The 13303-nt window shown below is 36.7% G+C and overlaps 3 protein-coding genes across 3 annotated transcripts; 1 reads left to right on the forward strand and 2 right to left on the reverse strand.

Moving 5' to 3' along the window:
• Nucleotides 1-42: 42 nt before the first annotated feature.
• On the reverse strand, nucleotides 43-3427 carry LOC9307098 (cell division control protein 48 homolog E). The gene is made up of 5 exons (XM_002873041.2): nucleotides 3230-3427; nucleotides 2940-3102; nucleotides 2503-2731; nucleotides 669-2371; nucleotides 43-561 (listed from the first exon to the last, which is right to left on the reverse strand). The coding sequence occupies exons 1-5, from the start codon at nucleotides 3256-3258 to the stop codon at nucleotides 253-255; spliced, it is 2433 nt and encodes an 810-aa protein (XP_002873087.1). The 5' UTR covers nucleotides 3259-3427; the 3' UTR covers nucleotides 43-252.
• An 806-nt stretch (nucleotides 3428-4233) lies between these two features.
• On the forward strand, nucleotides 4234-5899 carry LOC9309156 (membrane magnesium transporter). Its single transcript, XM_021022800.1, has 4 exons — nucleotides 4234-4493; nucleotides 4594-4646; nucleotides 4745-4845; nucleotides 5685-5899. Exons 1-4 carry the CDS (start codon nucleotides 4421-4423, stop codon nucleotides 5770-5772), a joined length of 315 nt encoding a protein of 104 aa, XP_020878459.1. The 5' UTR covers nucleotides 4234-4420; the 3' UTR covers nucleotides 5773-5899.
• A 2276-nt stretch (nucleotides 5900-8175) lies between these two features.
• Nucleotides 8176-9924, reverse strand: LOC9307100 (acylphosphatase). Its single transcript, XM_002873042.2, has 2 exons — nucleotides 9195-9924; nucleotides 8176-8581 (listed from the first exon to the last, which is right to left on the reverse strand). Exons 1-2 carry the CDS (start codon nucleotides 9441-9443, stop codon nucleotides 8315-8317), a joined length of 516 nt encoding a protein of 171 aa, XP_002873088.1. The 5' UTR covers nucleotides 9444-9924; the 3' UTR covers nucleotides 8176-8314.
• Between the last annotated feature and the right edge of the window lie 3379 nt (nucleotides 9925-13303).

Raw genomic sequence — 13303 nt, forward strand, 5'->3', positions numbered from 1 at the left:
ACATTTTGATCATTTCCTTATTCAGCTAATTCACATTCCAAATTTGACGATTAAATTTTTCTCGTATATTATTATTCCTTCTAAGGACAATAACCTTAATTAAGAAAGCAATAAACATCAAAATAAGTTGCTCAAGAGAGTATGAGTTTTAACCTGACAAACCCGGAGGAGTTATAACTGTATCACTCTTGACATCATCCAAAAGATCATAACTTTAAGTTAAAGAGAAAAGAAAACGAGAGAAATCATAATCTAACTGTAGAGATCGTCGTCATCAGCTGCAGCTGCAGAAGTGGCAAAGGGATCAGCGGCTGCACCACCAATGGTGCGTCCCGCAGAAGCGGTTGAGTCAAACCTGAACTCAGATCCAAACCCTCTAGATTGCTGCAGTGTCTGAGCAAAAGCTTGGTACTTGCGAATATCAGCATCACTTACACTTCTCCTTGCATATTTCATCGACTCTTCGAAATGAGCAGCTCGAATCTCTGAAACTTCATCATCCACCATATCTTCCTCCATCGCCTCTGGATTCTCGCTCCTTCTACGCTCTTTCTCAATATCCTGAGGAACAAAAACACAAAAAGGGTCAAGATTAGAACAATTAAAACGAATTGGCACTTAAGGTTACTTAATCACAACATGTTTCAGAAGGTAAACATATCTCTGACCTTTTCGATGTTTTCTCTGATGGCGTACTTGCAAGCTCTCTGGCAGATCTCAGTGATATCAGCACCACTGAATCCCTGAGTGTACTTAGCGAGTGCAGTCACATCTACATCTTTAGCGACAGGAGATTTTCTCAAGCAGGCCTTGAAGATATTGAGACGGGAATCTTCATCAGGTAGAGGAATGTAGATAAGCTGGTCGAGTCTTCCAGGTCGAAGAAGAGCTGGATCTATGATATCTGGTCTGTTAGTTGCTCCAATAATGAATACAGTCTTCTTTGCATTCATTCCATCCATTTCTGTCAGAAGCTGATTCAACACTCTATCAGCTGCACCGCCGGCATCACCCACGCTGTTTCCTCTCTGAGTAGCAATGGAGTCAAGCTCATCGAAAAACAGAACACAAGGAGCAGATTGACGAGCCTTGTCAAAGATTTCACGGACGTTGGCTTCACTTTCTCCAAACCACATTGTGAGAAGCTCGGGTCCCTTGACACTGATGAAGTTTGCTTGGCACTCGTTTGCTATAGCTTTGGCTAAAAGGGTTTTCCCACATCCAGGAGGACCGTAGAAAAGAACTCCCTTTGATGGAGACATACCAAACTTTTCGAATTTCTCTGGATGCTCAACAGGGTATTGAACAGTCTCCTGAAGCTCTCTCTTAACATTCTCAAGACCTCCAATATCCTCCCAGGAGACATTTGGAACCTCCACAACAGTTTCACGAAGTGCGGATGGGTTGCTGTTTCCAAGAGCGGTGTGGAAGTGTTCATTAGACACCGCCATGGAATTGAGGATTTCGGCGTCAATTGAGTCATCTTCCAAGTCAATCACATCCATCTTCTCTCTGATACATTGAAGGGCAGCTTCAGTGCATAGAGCTGCAAGATCAGCTCCAACATATCCATGCGTGTCCTTGGAGATTCTTTCTAGATCCACATCTTCAGCTAGCTTCATGTTCTTCGTGTGGATCCTAAGAACTTCAAGACGTCCAATTTCATCAGGAACACCGATATCAATTTCCCTGTCGAATCTTCCAAACCTTCTCAAAGCCGGATCAATACTGTTGGGGCGATTTGTTGCTCCCATAACAATAACATGGGCACGTGATTTTAGTCCATCCATAAGCGTAAGGAGCTGAGAGACAATCCTCCTCTCAACCTCACCATTCGTCTTCTCTCTTTTTGGTGCAATAGAGTCAATCTCATCAATGAATATGATAGAAGGGGCATTCTTCTCAGCCTCCTCAAATGCTTTCCTGAGGTTGCTCTCACTCTCACCAGCCAGTTTCGACATGATTTCCGGTCCATTGATACAGAAGAAAAATGCCCCGGTTTCATTAGCCACAGCACGAGCAATAAGAGTCTTCCCGGATCCAGGAGGTCCATAAAGCAGAATTCCCTTTGGTGGCTTCACACCAATTGATTTAAAGAGTTGTGGATGCCTCAAGGGAAGTTCAACCAATTCCCTAATCTGAGCCATCTGTTTCCTGACACCACCAACATCGTCATAACCGACATCATCAAGCCTTTCTTCGTCTTCCCTCTTGACTGGTTCACCCTCACAGAAAATCTCTGTATCTGGAGCCACCACACAGTACTCAGCAGGATCAGTCTCGATCACTTTGAACTCCACACTCCTCATTCCTCCTCTCACTAGGAAAAGATCTCCCTTCCTCACTGGGCGGTACGCCTCCAGGAAGTAAGCTGTTGAAAAAAATCAATTTAAGTTCAGAAAACAATCAAACTTATAAAAAATATCTTACAGCAAACACAGAACTCCAAAAGACAAGCTCGACTATGATATGAAAGAGAATCAAAGATTAAAGCAAACTTACGTTTAAGGTAAGCATCAAAAAGGTTTCCAGTAACGCCTTCAACTGTATCATCAACTGGCAAGATGTGCACACGCTTTCCATACTTGACATCTGGGCACTGGTGAACAGAAATAACATCTCCCAGTCTAACCCTCAAGTTAGACCTTACAACCTTATTCATTCTGATCCTGGGTTCCTCACATGTTTCATCAGCAAGGGCAATGCACACAGTGTCCTTTCTCTTCTTACCCTGCAAATCCAAAACCCCAATCAAGTTAGAAATCACAGAGATAAAAACCACTTCTTCAGACAAAAAAGTTGTACCACTAACTGAATGTGTTTACCAAGATCATACAAAGTAAAAACATGAAAGTGACAATTTATCACAATTCAAGACGAATCACATAAGAATCCATTAGCCAAGGAAAGAAAACCCTATTTTCGAACAAAAACCTAACCTTGATGAGGATTGTATCGCCTCGAAAAAGCTGGAGCTTTTCCATGGTAGCAGGATGGAGAGAGACAACAGAGTTGTCATCGTTAATGGCTTCATCGACAACAAGTCGGTTTGGAGACTTCTTCCTCTCGAGAATCGCAGTACTGAAATCCTTCTTAGGTTTCCTGAAACAAAAACCAGCTTAAAGTTAGGATCAAACTAAAAACCCTAATCCCAAAATCGAAAAACCCAAGTAAAAAAATCGAAACTTTATGATCGGAAAACGAAAATCGAAGATCTGGGTGTACTTACGAGTCGGAAGATTCAGGTTGGTTTGACATAGTGATAGCTGAGATTGAACAAAGAGAGTTTTCTTAAGAAAGTTGCGAATTTTGTTTCTAGAGAGATCGATTTGATGATGATGATGATGATGATGATGATGATGATGATAATGGGATCTCAAGAGAGCTGGTTTCGGGATTTATAGCTCTTTGATTTCCTTCTTGTTGGAAAAAGAAGCGGAATTTAATTTCCTTTTCTTTTTCTTTTACTTATCGCTATACGACCCCTAACCTTTTAAATTTATCTCAAAACCTTCCCAAACTTTTGTATTGTAATATATACCCCATGTTCCCTTTAAATCATATCAATTAATATATATTATTATGATTTATCAAGCATTAAAACAAAAAATAATAAGTATATTTAGAAGGAAAAAAAAAAATCGATCTCACTTTGACTAATTTTTAACTTAATTTTATAGTGTGGTGAGAGTACCTAAATGTAGATTAAAAAGTTATGGGGGAAATTTGGAAATAAAAGTAACATGAGAGGTGAGGATAACAGTTTTCCTTTTTGGTTCTAGGTGATAAACACAAGAAAGGAATAGAAATTTCTTATTAGTTAGCGGTATCAAGCAAGCTACATTTTTTTTTTTTTTTTACTTTTTTCTAAATAGAAATTTTTATATCTTACAATTTCATTTCTTTGGTCTATAATAGAATGCCATTTTTTATACCAATATTAAGTTAGGTGCAGAAATTATTGTTTGCATCTTAATTCAATATGAAATTCTAAATAAATTTTAATCAATATGAAATTCTAAATAAATTTTCATATTTAAAACCTCATTTGAATTGAACTTTCTTAGAGAAAAATATTTAATTTCCAAAAAGATAAACCCTTTTTGTTGTTAGAAAAGTTATCAAATTAATTAAATTTTCATCTAGTTTTTTTTTTTTTTGGGGCAAAGATAAATCTTTTGTTATCACTATCTATAGGATATCCTCAATCTAGAACTACGCGCCGTTTGTTAGTCTCTTCGTTTCTATTTAGACGTTGCGCCGTTTTTACTTTGAGATTTACGATATTATAACTACCTGCCGTTTTTAAATTCCACTGATCGTCTTCTATTCTAGTTCGATTCTCGGCGGAGAGTACTGGACGAGAAAATCCAGATCGGGAATCAACTTGGAGAAGAAAAAAAAAGGAGAACTTCTAAAGATGAATTTAGGGTTCGTAGTTGGAGTTTTCGGCGTTCTGATTCTCTCCCATGCCGCTTATTCAACAATCCAATGTATGTCAACTCTTCCCAATCCAATTTCAGTTCCAATTGAGTCAGATCTACTTTAATTTTGAGATAGGATCTTCATGTGGGTTTCTCTTCTTTGTATCAGATAGAGGATTGTTGAAGATCATGGAGGAAGAGTTCTCTCGACCACCGATTAATGTGAGTATATGATAAAGGTTTCTCTTTTTCCCCAATTTTCTTGGAATTTTATCAGCAGTGATTATGATTTGACATGTCTCATGATTGGATTTCTTAAGGTTATTCTGGAGTTGATCATCGGGCTAGCTCTGTGTATGTGGGCTGCTTTGACTTTCCCTGGGAAATTTCTCTCGATCCATCCGGATTCTGATGAAAACAGGTCTGTGATCATCTTTCTCTTGAACTCTCTGTTGTGTGTCAGTGTTAATCAATCTTAAACCATGTTATCTAGTGAGTGTTTTTGCTATTGACTTAGGGTGTTCATAGATTTGTGGTCATGGATTCGTTAAAGAGTCCAACATTGATGCCTCAGTTAAAGGATGAATTTTTCTCTCTGTTCGTATGTTTAGCTTGGAATAGAGTTACGGGTCTTATAGAGACTTCCTCTGGCTAGATTTGGTTCAATTATTCAGTTTAATCATGGGCGTTTCTCGTGAATATGTTTGCTTTTGAGTGAGAAGGTTTACGGATGTGTTTGTTCATGAATTCATTTTAAAGAGCTTGTGTTCTTGAGATGTTTCGAGGTCTAGTTTTGATGTCTCTTTAACTCTCTGTTGTGCATCAGTGTTTATCAATCTGAAACATGGAAATTTGATAGTTTTTATTTTTCCCATTGATTGAGAATGTCCAAAGACTAATGTTCATGGACAAGAAACTGTCGTCTAGAGATGGTCTGGGTTCCAACATTGATGTTTCTTTAATAGTACTATGTGTAGCTAAGGTTGTCTAAAATGCAGGACATTCAAAGGTTGGTGGTTATGGAGAAAATTTTTAGTTTGGATTTGGTCCAATTACGGCTATGGGTTACAAGAACTGCCCCTAACTCTTTCAATCAGTTTAGATTTGTTTCATTGGCTTTTTAGACACCCTTTTGTGAAACAGGATTGTTTCATCTATGTCACAGCTCACAGCCTCTCACATAGCTTCTTATGCAGTATAGTTCTTGAATTGGTTTTGGGTTGGTCTTCTGTTAACTGGTCTCTTTCAAAACTTTTTCAGGGCTGTGTCTTTACCAGATAACTCAGATTTCATGATATTCAATCACCGTGGCAGACTGTTCCCACCGGAGATTGAGATGAAGTTTTGATTTTTATCACACTGCTTAGTCAAACATTGATCTATCTAATGTTATGAGATGTTTCCATTGATCTTCTACTCTTGAGCAACTACTCTGCTTTGCATCAATTTTTGATTCTTGAAGCGAGTCTTGAGAAGTTTCTGTGTGTCAGGGTCTCTACTTGGAATCTTAGATTAATGAAAATCAACATAACATCAAATACACAAGTCCTCGCAGGATATGCTACTACGAAAATAGTCAAATACAAACACTTTAAACAACATAATTTGCTTTTTTTATTCATTCCGGTTACAACTTTCTGATACAATTGAAAAAGCATACTCAACAGAACCGGTTTAGGTTCTTTTGGCACTGTTCTGGAAGGTCCAGCTCCAAATGTCGTGACGCTCAACGCCACGGCCCATGGCACCGGAAAAACCGGGGTACATTTTTTCAAGAAAAACCTTAGAGAGAGATCTAAATGAGCAACGATCAAAGGCTTCTTAGGTTTCTTAACAGTTTCTGGCGCGAGAGTGACTGTATGAGGTTTTGTCTCGTGAGCCGCAAGCTACGAGTTCTATATATACAGAGAGAGAGAGCAGCATTAAGTTTCTTATACTCATTACTCAAAATAATCATCATCACTATTCAAATAATCCATTTCAGCAGGCAGGTCTATGGATTCGGAGTCGGAGCTCATGATATCTCTTATCTCTCAAATGTTAACTATCTTATGCTCTGGGGATGACACACCAGAGCTGCAGTCCAAGTTCACAACACTTACTTGTCAACAAATCTCTCTGGTCAACTCTCTGGATTTGGATTCGCAGCCGGAGCCGGAGTCGAAGATCATATCACTGATGAAGCAAACAATCGCCGTCGGCAACTCTGTTGTTTCAGGATCAGGACCAGATTCGCAGTTGGTAACACTGGTGACTAAAATGATCTCTATCATCAACTCCATAGATTCTGATCCCAAGGAGTCAGAGCCGGAGCTGAACTCACTCATTTCTCAAGTATTCTCTATCCTCCTTGAAATGGACCCGAATTCGGAGCTCTTATCACTTCTTTCTCAGTTAGGCCATCTGGTCCAACAAGTGCCTCTCACTGAAGAAGAGAAAGATGATGTTATCTACGGCTATACAGATGCTATGGATTGGGAGTCGGAGCTCATCTTATATATCATTTCTAAAATGATATCTACATTAAGAGGTGAGGATATGTGTCCAGAGGTGGCAACAGATTTCATAGCATACGCTACTCAACTTATCCCTCTAATCAGATCACGCATCACTCAACTAATGTCTCACACCAACTCTTGGAGTTTTACTTCAGGAATTGATTCCAAGATCATATCCCTCATTATTCGAATAATCGATCTGATCAGCTCAATGGATTTGGATTCGCACAAGTCGGAGCTAATGTCACTCATTACTCAAACCATTGCTGTCTACAACTCTATGGATTTTGATTCTCAGCTGCGGCCGCTAAGGAAGCTCATATCAATGTTTTCGCAGTATGGTTTTAACGTCAAGTCTACAGTTTTGGATTCAGAATCGGATTCAAGTGATAATTACGTGTCACACGTTGAAGGTTCATTAAAACACGTCTGAGCCACTAGTCCATGAAAGTCATATGCATCCTTTATTCCTAACGTCCAAACCAGGAGAGCGGAGAAAATGTTCCGCTTGCAAAGAGTCATATTTTAGTGTGACAAGTGAAACATTCAACTGCATAGAGTGTGATTTTGCTTTGTGCTTTAGATGTGCTACTTTACCTCAAAAGGTGAGGTATAAGCATGACAAACATATGCTCACTCTTTCGTATGGGGAAGAAACAAGTACCATGACATATTGGTGTGAAGTTTGCGAGAGAAATTTAAATCCAAAGGAGCGATTTTATAAGTGTGATGAGTACTGCTGTATCACCCTACTCATTGAATGTATGTTGGGGGTGGCTTTATACATCAAGCCTGGTACATCGTGGATCAGCTTCAACAATAAAAAGATGTCTGCTCTACCCAACAATCATCATATGTCTCGACCTTTTTGCTTCATGTGTAAGAAGCGTTGTCCACACAAAATAGTTTTCAAGTACGATGGAGTAATATTTTGTACCCAAAAGTGTAGGGGGGGGATATAGATACTAGAAGAGTGAACAAGTAGCTTAATGGCCATTGCCCTTGCTGTAAGAAATATTATCGAATTTGTATTCTGTTCTATTGATTTGTCAAACACTGATATGCCCAATATTGTTTCCTGGGAGAAGAATCCATTGAAGCTCCAGTGATGGCAATATCAAGTTGCTAACGAGAAAGTAGAAACCCCGTTGGTCCAAATAACTGCGCAGAGATAAAGTGAAGTGTATGGACGTGTAAAATGTGTCGGTGGTTATAAATACTGAATAGATTTGGCAGAACGACGTAGACCAAAATGAATCAAAGACACATAATTATATACATGGCATGTGTGTTTAATCTAAGCCTTGTTACAACTTGTCCAGACATCCATAATCATTGCAACATTCAGAGAACCATCTGTCTCTCTCTGTCCCTCCGTTAAAAGAGAATCAGTCAGACGGTTGATCTGTATTCAAAACTTGATCCAGGTTCTTCAGTGGAAGGGAAAGCCTCCAAGCCAGTTACCATGGCTGCAGGAGGACCACGGCGACACCTCTGATGCATCTCATCAACAGCTTCAGGTGGTCCAGAAAAGAGTGCTTCCACTGAACCGTCCCTGCGGTTCCTCACCCATCCCTTAACCCCAAGCTGCTCAGCGTTCTCAACAGTCCAGTTTCTGTAGCACACTCCCTGTACTCTTCCCTTTATCACCACTCTCACCTGCACCAACATGGACATCTTCAGTCCATATTCTCAGACAACTATCAACTATGGTACCAAGAAGGCTGATATAATCCAGCGAAACATTGCGCTCAAAGAGTTGTTAAAAATGGGGATAAAGAAGAATAGAACCAGCATCAAGATAACTAGACCAAAAACAGAAGAAGTTCCATGACGCATAATAAGATGCAAAACAATAATGCAGATAGATTTCGGTTAGAGAATTTGCATCTCACTCAACCTTTTGATGGTCTCAAACTCTCAACCTTATGAAACTTTAAATCGCCAATACATAACCAAATACAAAAAGAGTCTAGAATCTGAACAAGCATCATCATAGTTTCATTTATAGTATAAGACTCAGTTACACGTTTTTAGATCATAATCAATGAGAAACAACAACCCATTCTATAATCAAACAAAAGCAAATCTATGGCTATGGAATAAGGTTCACTGAACTCAAACAAAGCAAATCTATCATCACTCGACATTGACATGAAAAAAACCCCTTTTAAGTATAAAACCAATGAAAACCTAATTTCGAACAGAATTGACTCTCAATACCAGAAAACAATTCTAAATTTTAGCTACAAATTCAACGAACAGAAAATACCGTTTTGGAAGAATCGGATTGCTGGGAAGACCCAGATTCAGCCTGAGTGGTCATGGAGGACACAGGCGGAGATGAGCGAAGCCAAAGCAGAGGGCGACGACGACTATGAGCGGCAGAGAACGAAGGAAGAGGAAGAAGAGAAGGATTCTGATGGTTACGAGGATAATAGATTCTCAACAGTGAAGAAGAGATTTGTGGAACCTTCCCGAAACTCAGGAATCTTGTTCGAATTCCGACAATCCAGGCCATTCTCCGTTAAAAGTAAATGTTCTCGTGTTACAGAGTCTTTGGGTTATTTCCTTAACGATTCCGGTTTTCTTTAACTAACCGGTTCGATTGCATCTGGTTCGGTCTGATCAAGATTTTAAATTTTAAACATGGTACACCAGATGTTATCAAATATCCATTTCTTTTTCTTTGGCACCCCAAAGTGATCAACAAAACGTCAATTGATAATAATAAGAAAAACAAGTAACCAACATGTTTTATACAGTTTTTGCTTCTTTAGAACTGCAACTGGCATTAATATCAAATAGATGTGTGATTGCTAGATATGAACAAAGTGGTAACAAGAAAAATACATTATTCAAAATGATTGTTGTACAAAATAACTAATAGAAAGTTAGTTGGCAACAGTCAATATATGAGAGAAAAATAGTAAAGGTGAATCTGAGATCATCAACATGGTATAGTTTTTGTAGTTGTGTTCTAAAACAAAAGAGACTTTTTATTGGTAAAGATTGTTCAAGGCAATATTAAACTTTGGTGGCCATTTTCAAACTTTGTACAACTTTGTGGAGATTTCAATAAACTGTCTCAAATCTTCTTTCGGCCCACAATGAAGCCCAATAAAAACCAATTTTGAATGGCGGCCTATATAAGCTCATTTTCTTCTTCTTCTTTTTTTTTTAGCTTATCCTCGTTTTTTTTTATAAAAGTTTTTAAGGAATTTATGTAATTTCAACACGTAAAACAGTAGAAGTAATGTACAGAAATTGGAACTAAAAGCTTAAATGGAAATATCTTATTGATCATATAAAATCAAGTCAGCCTTTATTGATCATATAAAATCAAGTCAGCCTTATTGGTCATATAAAATCAAGTAAACCTAACATTTAATAAGTGCAAGTTCAAAGTGTTTGACAATTTACTGAAAACAAATAGAAAGGTCAAATAAGTTTCCAATTTATTTTGAGAAATAGTCAAAATTCAAATAAACGTTTCATGGAGACTTGGACTACAATTAGTGGCTTCCTTGTACATAGAGAGGACTCTTCTCAGCTCCTCCCCCAGAAAAGAGGAACGACTCTGAGAAGTATAAAACGAAACGAAACAAGGTGGAAACATGGTTGCACGTGTGGCTGCGCGACTAAGCAATTTTGACAAGTCAGAATTTACATATAATATTATCATTGTTTAATTACAAGTTGTTACCTATTTCTTTTAAGGAATTTGACATCCGAGATTATCAGATTGGGTTTGGAAAAAGGTTTTTTAATCTATGAAAAGTTTTTTTTTAACTGCAGGAAATCCATGTACTCATAGAATACAAGTTTTATAAGAAAAGGATATTACCATGTCAAAATAACCAGTTTTGAAAATAATAATGTATAAGTTATTTTTTTGTTTCCGCACAAAGTATGATCTTGCGCTTACCTCCATTTCCGTTCAAAGCTGCAAGGTATCGATGCCCATGGACGACACTCACGCCTTACTCAGCTCCGGGACAACCTAGGTGGATCCATGCTTTCCAACGAAGACGCTCATCCAACCTAGTTAGGAAAGTAAAATTACAAACAAATAAATATACTGATGTTATAAATTAAGAAAATAAAAAAATATATAACAAATTTTAAAAGAAAATAAATAGTAGGTAAGCTGTGAAGTTCAATTTCACAAATAATTTATAGAAAATAATCAAAAATAATTCAAATATAACAAAAAAAAACAAAAACTTAACGTATATGATTTTTATAATCTGAATTCATATTAAAAACCCCAAAAATAAAAGAGCATTTAGAACAAATCAGAGAAAACATGGGAAAGGAATATATATTTGTCTCACATGTTACGAGTTTTTATTTTTCATTTTGGAATTCAACTAGACAAGAAGAAGACCTTTCTATATTCCAGCTGTACTTGTGGGGGAGACTCGTGCCGTGCAATCCAAACCGGGACAAAAATTGCCATGTGGGCCTGACGTGGACCGGTCCTACTAATTATAACATGTCAACATATAACCCTACACATTAATCATACATCATCATCACCCATCATTTATGATCATGATTCATGCTTGTTATTGCACATACAATTTCATGATCATCCTAAAAATCTCACAAGTCAAGATTCATAACCACATGTATCTTATCAGTGTAGAAGTTTTCGAACGACATCTACTAAAATTTGCCATATTAATGATATTAGGATTTCTCTCCTCTTTTGGCTAATTAGGATATGTTTATAACATAAATTAGTAAACAATTAGTGGTAATTGCAAGTAAAAACTAAAAAGCGGTAATTGTGTACGTCACATTCGAAGCTGAGTCAGAAACACGGGGCATTGTTAAAAAGTTCATGGTCTCACCTTTACTTCTCTCTTCGTCATCCTGATGCAACTTTATTCTACATTTTTATAATGTTGCTGACGGATATTCTTTATTAATATTACAATAATAGTCTTATAATCCATTTATAAGTGCTGGATTAGGTTTTCGCATCAGCAAATGATTTGGAGGAAATTTAAATATACAATTTAATTATGTTCATATAGAATTCTTGTACACACCTTGTGGATGGAAATATTCGAGTTTTCATTTATATAAAATTATAAAATCATGTATTGTGTTAGTACGTTTGATATTATGTATTAAATAATAGAGGATTATATGGTGCATCTTATGTATTATAGTAGTAGTTCGTGGTTTTAATTTATGCTAATATCGTTGATGCGTTATTATTTAATGGATATGTTATGGAAAAGAAATAAAAGAAATAAAAAATTACGCAGTTGAGTATACATGTTTATAAGTACAAAAAAAAAAAGAGTATACATGTTTATGACTTCATTTTTCCTTTCTATTCATTAAATCAAACACTAAATGTTGGAAAATTCCTATATACCGACAAAGGAACAACATTTGTTTATTGTTAAAGATGTAGGAAAATATAAATATTTTAAAATAAATTAAGAGTATACTGGCTACACGAACAAGTTTTAAGAATTTAGTGATATAAAGCAGGCACAAAATACAAAATGTCTGCTGATGTATGAAACGGCATGAACCTTCTTATCTTAAAATCATTATTTGCGTTTAAAAAAATAATAAGAACAAAATTATATATCAGAATCACACACGTAAACGTGATCATACGTCGGTCCGTCCAAATAACTACCCACTCTTAAAGTCTTAAATTAAGTATGTGACTGTTTATCTTTAGTTGATAGAAAATGAAACTAGATCGACTTCTAAGTTTTAATTTAATGCGATTTACATATTTAAATAGTGTATACTTCATACGACAGTTGCAAAATTCATATTTAAAATAAAATTGGTGTTTGATTCAGCAGACTAACTTTAAGTAAGTCGTATAATTATTAGATTTCAGGAATTAATCAGTAGATGAAAGGGTTAAGATTAGCTTAATCTGCCCCCACTAACTTTGTATGAGTGTGAAAGGAACCAACAATTTTATCTACGTAGGAAACAATAACATTTCATTGGTTTTGTAGTTCATTAATAATCATTAAAAATAATTATCGTTTCCTGGCCATGCAAATGCTGGAAGATTCAAGACTACTCTCGAAGGAGTCAGGAGGATATTGTTTAGCAAATTATAGGTGCAAGTCTGTTTTAACCATTCAAGTATTCAACTATTGCAGCAAAAGCTTCTTCTTTTCTTTACCCTTTTCTTTATGTTACTGTATCATCATTTACTAAATATTAATCTATCCGCAGTACATACAACAAAATTACGATGGACGATTCAATTTGATGCATACGAAAATGTTTGCACTGACGATCCGTAAATTCATATTTCCCAAATATCATAAATTTTGATATGGAAAAACTAATTTCACTTGTTAAAAAAAAAAAATTCTTTATCAG

The sequence above is a fragment of the Arabidopsis lyrata genome (assembly GCF_000004255.2).
Source record: "Arabidopsis lyrata subsp. lyrata unplaced genomic scaffold ARALYscaffold_6, whole genome shotgun sequence".
Classification (NCBI taxonomy): domain Eukaryota; kingdom Viridiplantae; phylum Streptophyta; class Magnoliopsida; order Brassicales; family Brassicaceae; genus Arabidopsis; species Arabidopsis lyrata.

What these genes read in the sequence shown, in the direction of transcription:
- LOC9307098 (XM_002873041.2), bottom strand. Translation starts at nt 3,258, where the DNA reads ATGTCAAACCAACCTGAATCTTCCGACTC. An exon ending in CAACCTGAATCTTCCGACTC is followed by an intron (nt 3,103 to 3,229) that starts GTAAGTACACCC and finishes TTTTTGTTTCAG; the next exon opens with GAAACCTAAGAAGGATTTCA. An exon ending in GCGATACAATCCTCATCAAG is followed by an intron (nt 2,732 to 2,939) that starts GTTAGGTTTTTG and finishes TTGGATTTGCAG; the next exon opens with GGTAAGAAGAGAAAGGACAC.
- LOC9309156 (XM_021022800.1), top strand. Translation starts at nt 4,421, where the DNA reads ATGAATTTAGGGTTCGTAGTTGGAGTTTTCGGCGTTCTGATTCTCTCC. An exon ending in CGCTTATTCAACAATCCAAT is followed by an intron (nt 4,494 to 4,593) that starts GTATGTCAACTC and finishes TCTTTGTATCAG; the next exon opens with ATAGAGGATTGTTGAAGATC. An exon ending in TCTCTCGACCACCGATTAAT is followed by an intron (nt 4,647 to 4,744) that starts GTGAGTATATGA and finishes GGATTTCTTAAG; the next exon opens with GTTATTCTGGAGTTGATCAT.
- LOC9307100 (XM_002873042.2), bottom strand. Translation starts at nt 9,443, where the DNA reads ATGGCCTGGATTGTCGGAATTCGAACAAGATTCCTGAGTTTCGGGAAG. An exon ending in AATCCGATTCTTCCAAAACG is followed by an intron (nt 8,582 to 9,194) that starts GTATTTTCTGTT and finishes ATGTTGGTGCAG; the next exon opens with GTGAGAGTGGTGATAAAGGG.